Raw genomic sequence first — 20,225 nt, 5'->3', positions numbered from 1 at the left:
GCGGAATTCCTAAAACCGGTTCCTTCGCCTCCAACGCTTCCGGATTCGTAACGGGTTTGTTGTTGCGCTACGATACCCAAGGTGATGATTTCGAGAAAAAAAAAAGATAACACAGAGTAAATGAAAAAAAAATGGTGCACTCGGAAGTCACTCGACAGCGGCGATTGACGAGAGTGAAAGTGGAATTCCGCACTTGGAGCTCACGCTAATAGGGGTCCACGCACCGAAACAGGTTCGACCGCCGAGGGGTGATCGATGCTGGGGATAGTCGCCTTGTTGTTTACCGGTGGGATTTATCTTCAAAAGGTAAGGGACCGGATTATGAGCTACTAGGCGATCCCGAGGCTTGTGTTGTTGAGTAATACCTCGTGTGTGTTTCATTTTGTTCAAATAATTACATAATGACTTTATTTTTCGATCATGCAATGGTTATCAAACCGATAATCATTTGCTAGGGTATACATTATATTCCAAAGTTCAGTTTCCAGACTCAAACTGCACATTCAAACTTGGTTGGTCCTTTTTTAGGAGAATGCCTCAATCCATCACGATTACTGATTCTGAACTCCATCTTCCTGATACGGTTTTATAAAATCCAGAATTTTTATTCAAAAGCTCAACTCACGAATTGAAATACGAAATACAAAGTCTATATAGAATCTGAAAAGGGAATAACCATTAAACCTAAAACTCGTATGGTATTCGAATGTGCTGATTTTTTATTCTGAATGTCCTGTCAGAACGTCCATTGTAGATGTCAGATGTCAATCGTCAAAATCTCGATACACGTCACGAATTTCAGGATGAGATTTCATAGTTAGATTCTAGATAAATAGATACCTAACTAGATCCAGATTATGAATCCAGTTTTGAATACATGTTCAATTCAAAATTCATATCAAATACTTTAGAATCTAGTTACCGAATACGGATTTTAGACTTAGATTTGCCAATTATAAATTGGTTCTAGATTCCATATTCAGGATTTCCGAATCACAATTCGGACCCAGGTCCAAATTATAGATTATCAGCCATTCAATGTCAAACCGATATAATGGTTCTCAGATTTTCGTGAAAAATGGTAATTTTGTTCTTTATCGCAAAATATTAGACCCGTATTTTCTTATTTTTCCATTAGGGTAACCATTACCATTTTATGGTGGTCCGAAAAATCAACTTTCTCCTCTTTTTTCCAAAAATGATTTTCTTCAAAAATTCATAATTTTCGAACTACTATACCGATATATCGATCATCGACATATCAAATTTAAGGCAATAAACTAGTCTTCTCGGCAAAAATATTACACTGGAAAAAATGAATTTTGCTTTTATAATTAATGATTGTATTTGTTTTTTTATGATTTTCATGATCTATGGACCAAGGGCGCTATATTTTTTATATTTTTTCTTGAAAACTGAGGGTTGTTTACATATCCAAAATCTAAAAATCAGTGAGGTGTTTTTTCTTCGTTTTAAAGTTATGATTTTTCAAAGTTAACCGATGGTTCAAAAATCAATTTTTCCCATTTTTCCAGAAATGAAAAATTCATAACTTTTGAAATACTACATCGAGTCGGATAAACTAACCTAAAAATTTACCTGCTAACATTAGCACTTATTGCAATCTTTGCAAAAATAAAGTAGATTTCTTTAAAACTATACAAAATTTCCGTTTTTGGTGCCTTGTTTAATCAATGTAACAAATTTCAATAATATTTTACCGTTAGAGTAACATATGACTCGTGTACAGCATTTATTGAAGTTTTCAAAAATGCCTTGCGATTTGGAGTGTATTTTATTATTTCTTCTCATTTTTTATCTACTACACTTACGCACAGCAAAATAAAAATATACAATCTCAAACCTTTCACCTTTCTTAGTATATACATGCCATCTCAACGATTTCACAGCTGTTCAAAATCACTCAAAAACTCAATTGCAACATTGTTTCTATATTTTTTATCTGTCGAATGTATATTTGTTCCACTATCATCATTATCTAACTTTGACAACGCATGAAAACAACTATGCGTACCTTTTATTCAATCATACACAAACACTTTCCACCTGATGGTGTGAAAACCGATGCGTTGCATCTTTTTATCAAGCCTTCATTTCGGATTTGAGAACCGTAAACGGCTACTGTCCAAATTTCAGCCGAATCGGACTCGTAGTTTTGTTTTGACCGTGTGTGTAAGTGGGCGTGTCCTCGGATTTCAGAAAAATGGAAATTTGGCCAAATTGGTCGAATTGCACTACGAACTGCTGCTCCATCCACCGTATTCTCCAGATTTGGCCCCGTGCGATTTTTTTTGTTTCCAAACTTGAAAAAGTCACTCGCTGGGCAGAAATTTGAGTCGAATGAGGAGGTCATCGCCGCCACGGAGGCCTACCTTGTAGACCTCTAGAAAACGTATTTTTCAGATGGATTAAAGAAGTTGGAGCATCGCTGGGTCAAATGTATCGAGCTAAAAGGAGACTATGTTGAGAAATAAGACGCACCTTTTTCAAAATTTTTGTGTTTTTTTGTAGGCTTATCGGACTGCACTCGTATGTGCTGGCTGAAGCGAGACTAGAATTGAATTGGAGATGAACTTCCTTTTGTAAATATTTAACTTCTACCTTCCTTTTGTGAGTCAGTGCACGCTCTGTAGTGAGGTGGCAAGCAGAAGCAGTATTTATTGTGCTGCTTCTCTTTTCTTTTTCTCTTTGGTAGAATAATGCAACAATCGTAGCTAAAATTGTTTTCGCAATAATATTGAAATATTCAAATTGTGCCTCGCTGCTAAGTTAGTTGCTCGTATTGGTCAGTACGGTTTGAGAAGCACAGATTGGACCAATCAGACTGTGTATTTTTTTTCGTTCAGATAATGCTTTACATTTTCCGCAATTATTCAATTATATTATAAAATACTTTGAACGTTTAGAACTGGACCATTTCTTGGTGAATTGCACAAATATTGTAATCAATCGATTGAAATTATTTTTACCCATCTATCACAATAAAGATGTGCGTTCGTTGCAACAAAAACTTCTTTATTGTTAAAGATGCATACGAAGAATTTCAATCTTTATTTTACACATTATTTTACTTTATACACAACCCGGCAGACTCTTCTGGTTGGTCTATCTGGTATTATTTTATTTTAAACTATTTTGAATGTGTAATAAAAACGAAAACAAAATAACGAAATTAGCATTTTTAACGTTTTTAATTTAAGATCCGCCCGTTTCCAGTTCATTGAGTATAAACAAGCTTTTCGCGATTTCACAGTGTTCATGACTAATCAGTCACCCATCTTGCGACGGCAGCGAGGTTTTCCAAATGGCCTATCTCAAGATCGAGATTTCAATTTATTTTCTAAATTGACCTTTTTCAAGGTTAAAAGCGAATGAACTGAAAAATTTCAAAGCTTCATAATTCAAACTATGATCATCATTATTCAATTCACAGTCTCCCTCCAGCAGTCTTTCTCAATTCTGATGTCGAACACTGTTTTGCTCGATAAAGGGTGAATGAAAGATAGATATCAATTGGTGCAATTTTGTTCTGTGGAGACACCGCGTCGATTTTCATGCCGTCTGATGGAGAATGCTTCTGAACTTGTTGCACCACATCATTTCGGCATCTGAACTGTACTTAAAATTTCGAAAACGAGAACGTTACTTGGGAGAGCGAGGATTGAGGCGCGAATACCTCTTTGCCGACTGAACCAAGTGGTATGTCGACCCCTTTTTGAAAGATTAAATTTTTATAAGTGATACCTGTTACTTATTGGTCTAAAATCGTTTTTTCATAGCTCAAAAACTGAGTAAACTATTGAAATCGCCTCAACATGCATTCTCTGAATACGCGCGAAATAAGCATAGTGCAGAGCATGAATTGACAGAAGCATTGCGTAGAAGCAAAGCAAGTTGAAAGTGGCCCACCATACACCTGATTCGGTTCGATTTTTCTGATGCATGCAGTTTTCAGCGTTTTGTATTTGCCATGGCCATGAAAATATAATTTTGTTATACTTTTAAACTTTTAAACTACTTGGATATTCAGTAAGTTCAGTGCTTCAGTCGTGCTCTAGACAGCGAGCAATCAACATTTCGTGTGTTGGACATCACCTTTATTGATTTGTTTTTGCGGCCCTCGACATCATGACTAACACGTGTTTGTGGCCCCTTTGAAAAAAGGTTGAGTACCACTGCTCTATACCATGCTCGTAAATGTAGTAATATGTTCAAACTCACGGCCAGAACTGGAATCAAACCCGAAACCCGCAGTATGATATGTGTAACGGAAATAACTCGATCACGGGACTTGTATGAAGAAAATCTGCGTAATTAACCTAATAACGGCCAGCTGTTCGATATTAACAAAGGGTTTGTTCGATTTTTCGAACAGTTGGCTTTAATGGGTTAATAGAAAGAAGTTTTAAGCATTGGGATGTTGAAAATCGTCATCACATGAAAACCCCATACCGTACCATTATAGTTATTATTATAGTCGTATTATGGAACCCCATACCGTACCATTTATAGTTGATCGTAGAAACTAAGACAGGTCATAAAAACTGAATGTGGATTTCTAGCCGCACGAATAGATTTGCCTTGAAGACAATCTGGAGAAGTGTCACATTCTAATGACATTTTTTGGATGTTAGAAAATTCAATTTGATCATTATTACGTCAATCATGTTTAGCAGAACTTAGTGATTCATCAATAGCAAAACAGCTGAAACTGAGTTTGAATTCATTCAATCATTTTTGTTATCCTTCAATACAAACATCGGTATCAGGCATCAATTACAATTTTGCTGCAGAAATATGAAGAGGGAAGACAAAAAATCTTCATTCCAAAAAAAAAAAAATGGGTGGGTTATATCTATGATATAACCGTAAGGTTGACGTGGGACCTTAGCTTAGCAATTATTTGTTTGTATTGATTGAATTCTTGTTTGAATGAAACAATTTCCGAATTCAATTGAATTCATTATATTTGCTCTATGAGTAAAAAGATTGAACAAATGCCATGTAAGTGCAATTCATGCATTGTGATAGATTATGTTCTTCGCTACAAGTAAATTTAATGACAGTTCTTTTACGTTACGTATGATGCCTAGGACAATATTTGTGAACGGAAGAAATATCGAACGATTATTTTATTTTGCGTTTCCCTCTGAAGTTTGCATCTCTCAATTGTACGTACTTCTCGAACTAAATTTGCTTGAAACTTCATTCGCATCTAGCGTCCGCACGATTTTTCCATGTTCCTAAGTTTAGAAGATCGTGTTAGGGAAACATATTCTAGTCTACACAAAGGCAAGCGAGTACGAAAGTACTCCCCAGAAACCTTGGTTTTGAAGTCTGTGCTGGAGAAACACATTTCAGTGGGAACAAAACTGTCCCCGACTTACATGAATTCGCAATGCCAATTTCCTCACACTACATGGATTAGAAGTTTGTGTTTGGGAAACACATTTCTTTGTTTTTCTCTATTATAGTGACTTTTAACACATTTCGGGTGGTTCGTCACTTTTACTTCCATTTTTAGAAGAATGTTGGGAGTGAGAATTGAACTCGTGATCTCTGCGTGAGAAATATGGATGTTACCACTACGCCAGATCGCCTTCCTTGGTTTTGAAGCCTGTGCTGGAGAAACACATTTCAGTCGAAACAAAAATACCCCCGACTTGCATGTTTCTGCAATACCGATTTCCCCAGATACCTTGGTTCTGAATTTTGTGTTGGGGAAACACATTCCAGTCGGAACAAAAATACCCCCGACTTGCATGTTTTTGCAATACCGATTTCCCCAGATACCTTGGTTCTGAATTCTGTGTTGGGGAAACACATTTCAGTCGGAACAAAAATACCCCCGACTTGCATGTTTCTGCAATACTGATTTCCCCAGATACCTTGGTTCTGAATTCTGTGTTGGGGAAACACATTCCAGTCTGAACAAAAATACCCCCGACTTGCATGAATTTGCAATGCCGATTTCCTCCAGGCACATCGGTTTTGAAATCTCTGTTAGTGAACACATTTCGGTGGAAACAAATGCTCCCCCTACTTTCATGTGTTTGCAATACCGATTTCTCCAAGGCTGTTTGGTTTTGATAGCTGTGTTGGGGAAACCGTAAATCGGGCCAATTAAAACGAGGCAGTTAGGGCGTTTAGATAACGCTGCACATTTTACAGTTATTCAATAGTTTATCTGATGAAAAATAACATTTTATTGATTGAGATAAAGGGTGTGTCACATCAAATTGCATCACGGAAAAAACGCTGTAGAAATTTAATTTTTAGGAATTATATCTTCAGCTTTCGCTTATAATCAGATAAGAGTGTATAGATCACGTTGGCCATGCTTCACTGTCAATTTTTCGTAAATTTGGAAAAATGTCGTCGAACGAAAAAGAGCGTCGTGAATTAATCTTGTACACTCATTTCGAGAATCCGGAGTTGTCACATCGGGACATCGGTAAAATGCTGGGAATCGTCCAATCCACGGTCAGCAGAGTACTAAAACGATACTTCGAGAACCTAACCATCGACCGGAAGGTGAAGAACGGCAAAAATGGATGCTCCGTCAGTGAAAAAGATCACAAGCGCGTAGTTAAGCAGTTTAGACGTGATCCGAGAAGTTCGGTCCGGGATGTCGCCAATAAGCTGAATTTGTCAAGTTCATTCGTCCAGCGGACCAAGCAGCAGGAGGGCCTGCGTACATACAAGGTTCAGAAGGCTCCTAACCGCGACGAAATGAAAAACATGGTGGGGAAGACGCGAGCCCGGAAGCTGTACACCGAAATTCTGACGAAGCCGCATTGCCTGGTAATGGACGACGAAACCTACGTCAAAGCGGACTTTCGTCAGCTGCCGGGCCTGTTGTTCTTCTCCGCAGAGGACAAATTCAGCGTTCCGGAGGAGATTCGCAAGCAGAAACTATCCAAGTTTGCCAAAAAGTACATGGTGTGGCAAGCGATCTGCTCTTGCGGAAAGCGGAGTTGGGCGATTATGAAGCAGGCCCTCCGGAAGAACCCAAAAGTTGTCAAATCGGAGGCGGGCTTCAAGAGAAAATGGATTTCTGTTCAAAAAAAACTACAACCTGACGTTGTACAGAACCTTATGGACGGGGTAAAGAGGAAGGTGCGAGCATACGGGCTTGGGCTCGAAGTATGAATAAAAAGAAAATGCCAAAAGTTGTTTAATAGTTTTTATTTTACTGTCTAAAATTTTCAAAAGGATCGGTCTACTGGGCGAATTTCTACAGCGTTTTTTCCGTGATGCAATTTGATGTGACACACCCTTGAGAAGCGTGGAAATATTCCCTATCAATTGATGCAAACATCCTTCCGATTCAGTAAGAAATGTTCGAGTTATAAACATTCGAAATCTTTAATTTTTTCCTGCATGTTCTGTGTTTAGGTTTTCATTTTACCCCCGTATATTCCGGTTAGACGTAGTCCCACGTCAAAATAATATCCGAACTGATACTCAAACGAATTGAATAGAATAATATCCTAGTCCTAAAAGCAAATTCAAACTCGACTCTTTTAGATTTTATTGAAACTTGGTACTAATGGAAATTACCCAAAATCGCTATTTTCATTATCATATGATCAATTTAAATTACGACTGGTTTTTGAAAAGGGCGTACTCAAAATCATTGATCTTTTTTTTTCAAAAAATCGTAACTCGAAATCAAGATGTCTGATTCTAATATGATTTTCCACCAAATTATTAGAAAATCAATACTTAGGAGAAATAACATTTCAAAGGCGCTGTTAAAAATTTTTACTCAAAACTTGAATTTCATATTTTAAACTTTTATAACTTTTTTTTTATGTTTATTAATTTAGTATTAAAAACTTTTTAACAGTGTATTATTTTGCTTCAATAGTTCATTGATTTTTCAACAACTTTTTTGAACAACATATTTTAATCAGACATATGGATTCCGAGTTAACATTTTTTGAAAGAAGTATCAATGAATTTGAATACGCATTTTTGAAAAAGTCGTAATTTAAATTGATAATGACAATTGTGAATTTGGGTAGCTTCCATCATAAGTAGTAGGTTTCAAAAACCTAACCTGGGCTGGGTTAACGGCTGATTGATTCGGCGTGGAATTGCTCAATAGTCATTACCATACATGATGGGCGGTTCGATGCGGCGGTTATCTTCAACATCTTCACATACTTCTTCGAAGCGTTATTTTTATTCGAAAAGTTGACGGAAGTTCTCAAAGTAAAACCCCTAATGTGGTTTTAGGCAAATCTCTTAAAAAGTTCATCCAAGTGTAGACTGTAGGCTAATCATCGACAACGGTGTGCTGCGGCGAAATCTCTGAGAAATTTATTACCTCTGGTTTCTGACGTTAGGTCCCTGGTGGCTCTTTTTTCAAGGAAAAATTTCGGAGAACAGACAATCGAAGCTACGAGGGTGGTGGAAACGAAGAAATTTCAAGAAAATTTTCTCAATGAAATTCCGGTCCCCCTCGCCGGAATCATCGGAGAGATGGATACCACCATATTTCACATAACTTTAGCTGTGTAGAGTGAGACACTTGACAATATAAAAAACAAAATCAAAACAATTTAGGATGATGAATTCATCGCTTTACAATATTCGGGCACACGCACCGTATGTTCGAGAGTCAACCCAGTGGAACTTATCTGCCTAACTCTAACAACTTTTGTAAGAGCCCCAAGTAGGAGGTTGGGTGAAAAGAGCAACGTAAAGTGACACCACTTTGTGGACATGCAGTAAACGTTGATACATACACACAGAAACATATCACGTTGAGCACGTTGCAATGTACAAAGTTAGAATCCACCGTCTTTTAGCAAGTTGGTGGATATGTGTGTGCAGCCTGGAGGAGTTACAACAAAACACTGAAGCATTTCAAGGTAAACCGGCTTAGAGCTCCATAACATATATATTAGATTACCGCCCAGCAAAAGTACCAAGCACTGAGTGCACACATATATGTGCTTTTACCGTGGCATTGAGGGCAAAGCATTCATTCGAGGTATGTTACAAATCATCTCAGCGAAGGTATTTGAAGGATTTACGGGGATTAGCAGGTGCTTCCTTGAATGTTGTTACATTTTTCGATTGGGAAAACACTTGAACGAGCAATGAATAACAACTTCTTCCCAGGGTGACACACTCGAAAAAAAAATGTTGACAGAACGGTCGAGGTCATGTTCAGATGAACGTAATGCCATAATTGTACACAGTCTCATTAAATTGCGTGAGTGTCGTTATGATCGTGGGAGTGTTTGGGTGCATTTTGTTGCATTTTTTGTGCCAGAGCAATTTTTCTGCCACCTTCAATCTCCTGGGACTGGTGTTTGAACAGAGTAAGGGAAAGGACGAGAGTGATGAAGCGAGTATCAGTTTTGCAACGGAACAAACAAGTACAAGTTATAACTCAATAAAGACAATATACATCATCGCGCAAACAAGCTTCCATTGCGTCCTAATTGACGATGGCCAACTTGTCGAAAGCGAGAGGGATTATTCAGCGTCAGCGCGCAAAGTCATGCGAGCAAATTAGAAGGCGCACCTTGGCTACAATGGCAATTTATTTAATTCGATCCAAACACTGAAACCGAGTGCCGGCCGAGCGACAAGAACGCTGGCCCTACGCGGCACAACCTGTACTCTCGAACCCTGGGTTTTCGTTTCATTTTTCAAATATCTCCGGTAGGTGAGGAGGGAAGGGCGGTAGAATTGGCTGAAGGTGATATAGCCGGCACAGAAATAATCATGTCTCGCTTCGAGGCGTAATTGGATAAATTATTCCACGATAAACGGTCTTCACCTGGCCTGCGAGATAGATAGGCATGATGGAAACATACGCCATCACGCGTCACCTGTGCCTTTGCCGCTTTCGTTCAATCGTAGCTGAGCTGCTTAACCTTCCGGGGATTCTCTTTTGCTATCCCTTTTTTTGCCGGGAGCAGGGGAAAATATTCACAACATTCCGGAGAAAGGAAAGCGACCGGTTGTCCAGAATGATATAAATTTTAAATGAGATGTTTCGAGATCAGGTTTGGTTTGTGATTGCTTGAGGTTTTATAATAACTTCCACTTTGTTGTGGAAAGGGATACATATTTTTTTCTAGAATTGTTGGGAATAAGCCATTCGTTTTCCATAGATCCATGATCCATGATCAGTCGAGTGGTATTGTGTTCAATTCCACTCCAGCAATTACTTGAATCAATCTTATAGACACTATATTGTCTATATTTTCTCATGCACATCCCGCGCGTAATTATATTTTATGAAATTACGTCAGCCAACACAGACACATTTGCTTTGTCCCACGGCAAGATGTTGCGGAACAGCACCATCGCTGTCAACGGCAGTAGACTCTCTGCGGAGGGTGGGCTTCAGTTTGCTGTGCAATGGCACTGCAACTCGTCAAAACACCATAATTACATTAGTCTCGGATGGGTCGGTTTTCGCGCTTGTTGACGCCGAGAAAATGGGTGTGCTTCTACGAAGACAGTTGATCCCCTCCTCCAATGCGGGAACCACCATAGAATTTGAACCCAGAGAGTGATCCTGCTTCAGTACTGACGGACAGTTTCATTTTGTTTTGTAGCGTTGTGTGCGATGGGTGAATTTCAGATATTGAGTTTGTGGACTGCAACCCTCACTTAGGGTTTCTATTACCGATTGCGTGGGATTAGTATTATGCGAAAAACGTTATGACGGAAAAAAAAACTACTTGACCGGCGGTCAAATATTTGACATTTTTTGACAGATGAAATTTTGTTCAAACTAGGCACAAAAACTACTTAGTTTGTCACTCTACAATTATTAACAGTGGAAAACAATGTCGAACGTCGAAAATGGGAAAAATGACTGGAATATTGAACCTATGTCAGTACAGGTCGGACTCGATTATATACAGTTTGCAAGAAATTATTTATGTTAATATTTCAAATATGGCTTCTTTCAAGAAAATAGAAAATATTTCAACGCTACGGCGAAAGTTAATTTACAAATACAGTGAGTACAGTAAGAATAGTGATTTTAGAAGATTTTAATTGAAGGCTCACCAGTAATTGTTAAAAATGATATAGCAACGGAATTAAGAATGATAGAAGTTGGGTGTCACAGAACAAATTGTAGTGCAGTTAGAGAGCTTTAATTTGGTTGATGGAAAAAAAATCATGTTTGTTTATCTGGATATCGGGCCCTTGCCCTCGGTGTGGTTCTCCTGGATTGCGATATATCCACGATATTCGCACTTGGATTTTCGGCCCACTTGCTTTTCGCAAACAACGAATTCCAATATTTTTGGTATGGAAACACTTTATTTTTTATCAAAACGTAATTTCACACTCCAAAACTTTATTCTACAATACTATTTACAGCAATCTACTAACTCTTAATTCTTTGTAATTTGGTAAATTTCTCCACTCAATGACTATCCAACTATTCTCCTTAAGCTTGGGGTTAATAATAATTTCCTTTCTTTCCTATTGTTCACACTTTCCCATTTCATTTCTCAGTGTTTTAGTGTTCGTGAACCCAGGTACCCACAATATAAAAATCTAGCCCATGCCGCAAAACTGATCATGTCAGAGGAATCCGTCTCCATAAAATCGCAGTGTATCCAACATTCTCGGCCGCGCTGAAATTATCTAATTTCTGAAAAGACAAAACTCTCGCATACTAAACCGGCAGCCATGTTTTTTTTAAGTTTCGCAAGGTTGGCATGCTGGGGGCAACAAACATATTTTTTCCACTGGTCTCTTTAGTAGTCCAGTAGCTGTCCTCAAAGTGACTACTCTGACGACTCCGTCCATACCAGGATGCAGTTGAATGATGCGACCCATTTTCCAACGAGTTGGTGGTAAATTTTCGTCGCGTATAACTACAAGCTGACCCACAACAATTTGGATTGGCGGTTGCCATCGTTTTGTGCGCCCCTGCAATTGTGCCAAATATTCCGTCCTCCATCTTTTCCAGAAACACTGCAAAATTTTCTGAGTTGCTTGCCACTGCTTGAGTCGGTTCATCGGAATATCGGTCACACTCATCTCTGGCAATTGTTGCAAGCTAGTCCCTATCAGAAAATGCCCTGGAGTGAGTGGTTCCAGTTCGTTTGGATCTTCGGACATTGGGATCAAAGGTCTTGAGTTCAGGCAACATTCGACCTGAACTAGTAATGTGCTCATGTCTTCGAATGACAACACCGAATCCCCTAAAACCTTCATTAGGTGAATTTTTGCTGATTTCACCGCAGCCTCCCACAAACCTCCAAAGTGTGGGGCACTAGGTGGGTTGAAATGCCACTGAATACCCTCATTCGCACATTCTCTAGTTATTTTCTCTCGGTTATCAGTTCCTCTTAGAAATCTTGATAATTCCCCTAACTGGTTACGAGCTCCGACGAAATTAGTACCGTTGTCCGAAAAAATGTCCGAACATTTTCCCCTTCTTCCAACAAATCGTCGCAAAGCCTGGATGAAACGATCCGTAGATAGGTCAGTTACCATCTCCAGATGTACTGCCTTTGTACACATGCACACGAACACAGCGACATATGCCTTAGAAGCTGGTCGACGTGGTGCATGCCGTATGAAGACGGGTCCAAAGTAGTCTACACCCACCTTGATAAATGGTCTTCCGGGGGTCACACGCGCCGCTGGCAAATCTCCCATGAATTGCTGTATTTGAGTCGGCTTCAATCGAGCACAACGATTGCAGTTGTGATACACAAAACGGGCTAGATTCCGTCCTCGTAGCGGCCAATATCGTTGTCTCACTGTTGCCAAAAGCAGTTGTGGACCTGCATGGAGCAATTTCTTATGAAAATGTTCAAAAATCATCCTAGTTATAGGGTGCCGTGCTGGTAGAACTATCGGATGTTTCCTATTGACACTTTCTAATGAATGTTCCAGTCTACCGCCAACTCGGATCAAATTCTCTGCTGAGAGGGTTGGGTTAAACCATCGAAGTGGAGAGCTCTCTGTGACCGGTTCGCCCTTAGATAATGCCTTCCACTCCTTCTTGAATTCTTCCTTCTGCACGCTGCGAATTATAGCATATTCTGCCTCTACTAACTCCGATGTTGTGAGAAAATCCCGTGAATTCTCCTTCTTTCCTTGTTGTTTCAAAATGTTCATCAACCGGAGCCAGTATGCGGTACGCCTCACCAGGTCCGTGAACGATGAAAACTTGCTGAGATACCAAACCGTGAAAGTATCCTGCTGCAATGTCGCGCAACTAACCGCTGACTGACGGAACTCAGCTTCTGCCTCTGTTGTTTTAGCTGGAACTGGATGAATCGGCCAGTGCCGTTGGGATTCTCGTAGCCATGACGGCCCTTCCCACCAAAGATTGTTCCCAATAATCTCTTCAGGAAGCACGCCCCTTGAAATAAGATCGGCTGGATTCTGGCATCCTGGGATGTGGTTCCAGGTACGATTCTCCGCAGTCTGCTGTATTTTTGCCACCCGATTAGCCACAAAAGTTGTCCATGTGGAAGGGGTTGCCCTTATCCACTGCAGTACGCACGTTGAATCCGTCCAAAAATAAACCACTGGATTGATTTTGATAGCAGTTGAAATTTGCTCGGCTAGCTGCGTTGCTAGCAGCGCTCCGCACAACTCCAGTCGTGGAATGGATTGGGTTTTCAATGGCGCTACCTTGGATTTCGAGGAGAGTAGTGCTATGTGAGTTGTTCCCATCAAATTGCAACTTTTCAGGTAAGCACACGCTCCGTATGCCTTCTCCGAAGCATCTGAAAATACGTGCAGCTCAATGATGATTGGATCCGGTACCAAAACACAACGTTTTATGGAGATAGTGTTCAAAATGGGGAGTTGTCTGTGAAATTCTCGCCATTCATCTCTTGGTCTTGAGGGAATTGGACTATCCCAATCCAATTTCCTTCCATTCGCATCTTCAAATTTCCACAGTCGTTGCATAAAAAGTTTCCCCACTGTGATAACTGCGCCAACTAGTCCTAGAGGATCGAACAGTCCTGCGATAATAGATAATACCATTCTTTTTGATAGCGTATCTGTTGGGTGTTGCTCCGGAACTGAAAACTGTAGTTTCAGTCCGTCAGTTTTTGGTAGCCAAGTCAAGCCTAACATTCGCACTGCTGGGTCTGGATCAAGTTCAACATGATCCTGTCTTCCCAACGCTAAATCTTCCTCTGGTACACCATGAAGAACTTCCTCGCAGTTGGAAACCCATTTCCGTAGCTTGAAACCTCCACTTCTCATTAATGCTTCAAGCTGAACCCTCAAATCTACCGCCTCCTTCACATTATTCGTTCCCGTCAATACATCATCCATGTACACATCCTCGTTTATTGCCTTGGCTGCTTGGGGAAAGTTGGTTTGCTCATCATCCGCTAGCTGTTTGAGCGTCCGTGTAGCCAAAAACGGTGCGGGTTTCGTCCCGTATGTTACGGTGGACAGCTCGTACGTTCCAATTTCTTGCTCGGTGTCGGTTCGCCATAGGATACTCTGTAGCGGCTGATCCCCTTCATCCATGATGATTTGACGAAACATCTTCTCAACGTCTGCTACCAACATTATCCGTTTTGTGCGACAACGGAGAATTATCGATCGAAGATCTTCTTGGATTACCGGTCCCGCCAATAATGCATCGTTCAGAGAAATTCCACTCGAAGTCTTGCAGGATGCGTCGAACACCACTCTAAGTTTCGTCGTCGTACTTGTTTGTTTGATTACTGGATGATGTGGAAGGTAACATCGTTTAATCAGATTATCTTGGTTCACGCGTACCCTACGCATGTGCCCCAGGTGTATATATTCCTCCATAAATTGGGTATATTGACAACGTAGCTCTGAGTCCCTTAAAAGTCTGCGTTCCAACCATTGAAAACGCCGTAGTGCTATGTCCCTAGATTCACCAATTTTATCCATGACATTCGCATCCTTTGGAAGAGAGACCTTATATCTTCCATTTGAATCTCTCCTAACCGTCCGAACGAACTGCTCTTCACACAGCGTTTCCTCTGGAGAATAATTATTTGGAATGACCACTTCTTCACACGACCAAAATCTTGTCAACAGTTCTTCAAGATTAACCGTAGACGCGACGTTACAGTGATATGACGCGATGCTCGATGAGATTACTGTTCCCGCTACCACCCATCCAAATACCGTTTCCGAGAGCTTGGGTAGTCCATCCCCTAGATGGATTTCCTTTCCTGGTTTGAAAAAGGTGAAGAATTGCTGGATTCCGAGAATTAAATCTACGGATTTCGATATAGCGAATGCTGGATCTGCTAGGGTTATGCCGTGTGGTATTTTCCAATTTGTGGTATCGATGCACGTAGATGGAAGATTTCCCGTGACTTTAGGGAGAATTAGGAATTCCAAGTTACATGAATACCCCCCTACCCTGGATCTGACCTCTGCCTTGACCGAATGCGTCACTCTCGTATTGACCTGACCGACACCTGATACTGCCACCTCAGCTCGATTACGTTTGATTCGCAAGAGTTGTGAAAATTGGTCTGACATAAAATTACACTCCGACCCCGAATCAAGTAGTGCTCTGGCTGGATACGTAATTCCATTCTCACCCACCACTAAGACTACCGCTGTAGCAAGTAATACGGACGATGTTCCCTTGGATGCTGTATTTGAGGTTACTACAATGGTGCCTGATGATGTGCTTGGTGTGTTATCCTCCACATTGTGTTGAAGTCCCTTGCTGCTGCTTTCCGTAGAGACCCTTATCTCCGACGTACGCTTAGCTGGTTGGACTTCTTCCGGCCGGAAGCATACTAAGGTATGATGCTTTCCCTTGCAATTACGACACACATATCGAGAATTGCATTCCGTGGCTTGATGCCCACGCCGGAAGCAATTACGACATAATGCTAGGCTTCGCAATAGTTTATCGCGAGCTGATACAGGCAGGGATTGGAATTTCGGGCATTGGTATAATAAGTGGCTACCTGGACACGCTACACATTGTCCGCTCGAGGATTGCGATGCACTGTGACTCATTTGTGTCGGCAATTTTCTTTTCGGTTGAGGGACATAATTCAACTTTGGTTCGATGGATTTGGTTGGCAGCGAGCTTAGCACCCTTATTCTCTTCTGAAGAAAATCTGTTAGATCCTTCACTGTGTCCTGATCTATTGTTGCAGAATGCTCTTCCCAGCTTCTGCGGGTGGTTGGGTCCAATCGTGAACACAGCAAATCCAGCAGTAACAAATCCTTGTACTCGGCTGGCTGTATCAATTGATCCAGCGTTTGAAGAATGCGCTCAAAAGCCTCTAGCAGCGACTGAAGTTCCACGACCGACTCCTTTGCGACGTTAGGTAGGTTGAACAATGCTTGCACTTGTCTACGCTTCAGTAATTTACTGTCATTATACCGCTTCATCACCGCCTCCCACGCAATCTTATAATTCGCCTTGGTGATAGCAAGTGAGTCTACCAATGACCTAGCCTCTCCTACTAAGCAACCCTTAAGATAGTGGAATTTTTCTACTTCTGGCAAGTCGGATTTACAGTGAATTAACGATATATAGAGATCCCTAAAACTCAACCACTCATCAATATTACCATCGAATGTTTGCAGTTTGATTTGTGGGAGCCTAACGCGTTCATAAGTTGAATGTTGGTTTTGTTCTATTCCGCGAATTGAAGGGTTCGACTTCACCTCCGGGTCCTTCACCTTCTCTAGTAGCAACGATTTTGTCTTAAAATATCTATCGCCGAATTCCGATCGTTTCGTGGGGTAGGTATCGTCAACTTCCTCGAAATCTTCGTGCATCTCGATGTCCATCGTTGCTTCGCTGATTTGTTCCCACAGTTCGTCAAGTTTATCCAAACGAACTGTCGCTTCAGTCGTTAGAGTGTCATCATCCATCGAATTGACGAAACGGCAAATATCGTTGAACATACCCTCCAGTGCCTTTAGTTTCGCCAGCAGCGCCTTGAGTGAATTGTTCCTCGTAGTTGGTGGCATGATTCCAAATTCCAATTGGTTTGAGATATGGGAGAAATAAATTTGTGTAAAATCCGCCAATGGCCTAGCTTCGACTAGACATATACAATAGTACCACTGACCTTCACAAAAAGAAGCGTGTAGCGTTTCTTAATTGTATACGCTAACGTCGAATAAACTTCTAATATTCAATAACAGTGTGCCGGCTGAACATCGGAATCACATCTGCGGCTCCTCAATAGTCAAACGTGTAATATTTATTTTCCGATTATGTGCGCCCCTCGGTTACACGTCCAACGAAATGGTAAACAAGTGTCAAACCAGTACAAGTGTGCGAGATGAAAACAATTGGTGTAATATCAAAACAAACTCCAGCTTCGGCTGGACATATACGGTGATGAACTGACCTTAATAAATAAAGGAATCCTATATGCGGTGATTTGCGACGGATTTTCCTGAATGAGCGGTGATAATGTGCGGTGCGATGCTCAATTCAGTTAGCAATTAGTCTTCTGTTCCTCAATGATGCCAATATTGTGGTACGACCCGGTGCATATATCGGTTCGACTTCGGTTGTGTGGGTGTTTTTACCGTGGAATAGAAATGTAAACAAACGGTGTAGATCCGACCAAAATGTCTCAGCAGCGGCTGGACATAAACTTGTGTATATTTACCTGGACAAACCAGGAAAACATTCCGGTTTGAAAACAAGAGTGTTGTGGCAGCAATAGCAGTGAATGAATTGTTTCAACTCGTCGTTGACCTTGGCTCAATGTGATGACGATATGGTATCAGCATAAATCGATTGTGTTTAGTGGTGTGCGTAGACTTCGTAGGATTCCCACTGTTGTTTCTCCGATTGATTGATGAAATGTATGCCGTGATAAAATGTTTTGACGTGTCGGTATGGTATCGCTTCAAGTTCGGTCTCGAATGATATTTCGATTCGTCTCCGTAGATTGTGACGGCGGATAGAAGAAGTAAAATCGAAAATGTGTGTAGTGGTCCTGATTTGCCCAGCAACAGCAGGACATATAATTATTAGTTGTTTACCTGGACGGGCCAAGATAATTTGCCCAATTTAATACGGTGTGAATCCTTTTGCAGTTTATTGTGCCTCGATGTGAATTAGCAGATGGCAGTAAAGTTTTGTGTGAGCGTGATGACGATTCCGTTGGTTGCAAAATCCTTTTGTACGGATCCGGCTCGAAGGACCAATGTTTATCTGGATATCGGGCCCTTGCCCTCGGTGTGGTTCTCCTGGATTGCGATATATCCACGATATTCGCACTTGGATTTTCGGCCCACTTGCTTTTCGCAAACAACGAATTCCAATATTTTTGGTATGGAAACACTTTATTTTTTATCAAAACGTAATTTCACACTCCAAAACTTTATTCTACAATACTATTTACAGCAATCTACTAACTCTTAATTCTTTGTAATTTGGTAAATTTCTCCACTCAATGACTATCCAACTATTCTCCTTAAGCTTGGGGTTAATAATAATTTCCTTTCTTTCCTATTGTTCACACTTTCCCATTTCATTTCTCAGTGTTTTAGTGTTCGTGAACCCAGGTACCCACAATATAAAAATCTAGCCCATGCCGCAAAACTGATCATGTCAGAGGAATCCGTCTCCATAAAATCGCAGTGTATCCAACAATGTTTATCATGCATTCTTGGAATAAAATTAATAATAACACATTGAAAGCCATTGGGGGTCTCCGTAGCCACATTGGTTGCACGTTCGCTTAGTAAGCGATCGATCGTGAGTTCAAAACTCAGGACCCTCATTGACCATCTTTATGTTGTTACAGAATACTACGTCCACGCAACAATTATCAACGATGGAGATCGATCCACGGTTGAAGTAAGTTTGATTCATCCATACCAACTGCTCTGCTCTGCAAGACACATCGGGCTGCTGTTCTATAAAGAACTCAACAATGATCAATCAACTGTCTCCGATGTCCGGTCTAACTGGATAATGGAAGAACAGAAGGAAAATTCTAACGCCTAAATGACTACTGTGTAAATGTGTACCATATGCAATGGTATAGAAGGGAATATTCTAACGCCGAAAAATGGAAAATATGTAATGTGCTAATTATAGATATGATAAACATGTGACATGTACACGATTAAAATTCGGCTCTGTTACAGCTAAAATGCTAATGAGCCTAAAATAAACATAAGGGATAAAAAAAATGAAAACCATTAACCATTAAAACCATTAAACCTTGTAAGTGTTTAACTTCCAGAATGATATTTGTTGAATTTGAATTCGTACGCATATCTCTTTTCGCTACTTTTGAAATTGGAAAACATGCTTTCGAAACTTTTTTTTGACAAAGTCATAGAATGTCAAAGGAGAGTGAAAAGGTATGCTGACTGTTTTCAGAAAAATGCTTTTTATTTCATTAAATTTTTTTTTTTTTTTTATTTAAATCGTTTATTTTTACAGGCTCAGTTACATAGGTTTAAAGGAGCCGAACTCCTTACTGTATTGTTACTAGTATATAAACATTTTTCCTTAATTCTAATGTTAATAATATAGGAAACCGATTACTCGCGGTCGACTCGAGTTTAGAAGGGTGACATATTTTCTTCAGGAAAAGGAGGGGATATGAGGATATATTGACAATGATCACACTCACACTCTCAATCACACTCATCACACTCAATTCTTAAACCTATCTTATATCTAATATGTATTTACATTTCATCTTATTCTTAAGAAGGGATCCGATCTCTCACAAAGGAAAAGGAAAAGGAAAAACTAAGGGTGTAAGGACAATCACACACGAAGATCGATAGCTTTAAGGAATACATATATTTGGGACATGTAATCAAGGTCTAACCGAGCCAACACGTCTCTCACCGGCATCATGGGCTGCCTTCCTCGGGCCCGAAGGGTGACTACTAAATTCGATCTGGCAACAAGATACAGCTCGCACGACCAAACAACGTGCTCGATGTCGTGGTAACCTTGGCCACAAACACAAAGATTGTTGTCGGCAAGATTAATACGAAAGAGTAGCGCATCTAACGAACAGTGATTGGACATGAGTCGGGAAAAGGTGCGAATAAAGTCCCGACTCAAGTCCATACTTTTGAACCATGGTTTGAGGCTAACCTTAGGGATAATCGAGTGGAGCCACCGGCCCAATTCATCTTCGTTCCATTTGCGTTGCCAGTTAACTATGGTATTTTTGCGGACTAAAGAATAAAATTCATTGAAGGCGATTTGACGCTGA

At 40.4% G+C, this 20,225-nt stretch overlaps 2 protein-coding genes across 13 annotated transcripts in view; one reads left to right on the top strand and one right to left on the bottom strand.

Moving 5' to 3' along the window:
* LOC129780389 (zinc finger CCCH domain-containing protein 13) overlaps positions 1–20,225 on the top strand; it is a 372,838-nt gene that overhangs the window by 155,442 nt on the left and 197,171 nt on the right. Inside the window, exon 1 of one of the 12 annotated variants that reach the window (XM_055788606.1) lies at positions 18,224–18,308. The exons of the other annotated variants lie outside the window; for them this stretch is intronic. The gene's annotated coding sequence lies outside the window, so the exon portion shown is untranslated. Of the gene's footprint in view, positions 1–18,223; positions 18,309–20,225 lie in introns of those variants that run through there. 12 annotated transcript variants of the gene reach the window in all.
* LOC129774278 (uncharacterized) lies at positions 11,713–16,986 on the bottom strand. The gene has a single exon (XM_055777995.1). The coding sequence runs from the start codon at positions 16,984–16,986 to the stop codon at positions 11,713–11,715; it is 5,274 nt and encodes a 1,757-aa protein (XP_055633970.1).

The sequence above is a fragment of the Toxorhynchites rutilus genome, chromosome 3, assembly GCF_029784135.1.
Source record: "Toxorhynchites rutilus septentrionalis strain SRP chromosome 3, ASM2978413v1, whole genome shotgun sequence".
NCBI lineage: Eukaryota > Metazoa > Arthropoda > Insecta > Diptera > Culicidae > Toxorhynchites > Toxorhynchites rutilus.
The sequence above is the reverse complement of the archived record's forward strand: the minus strand, read 5'-3'. Positions and strand labels throughout refer to the sequence as shown.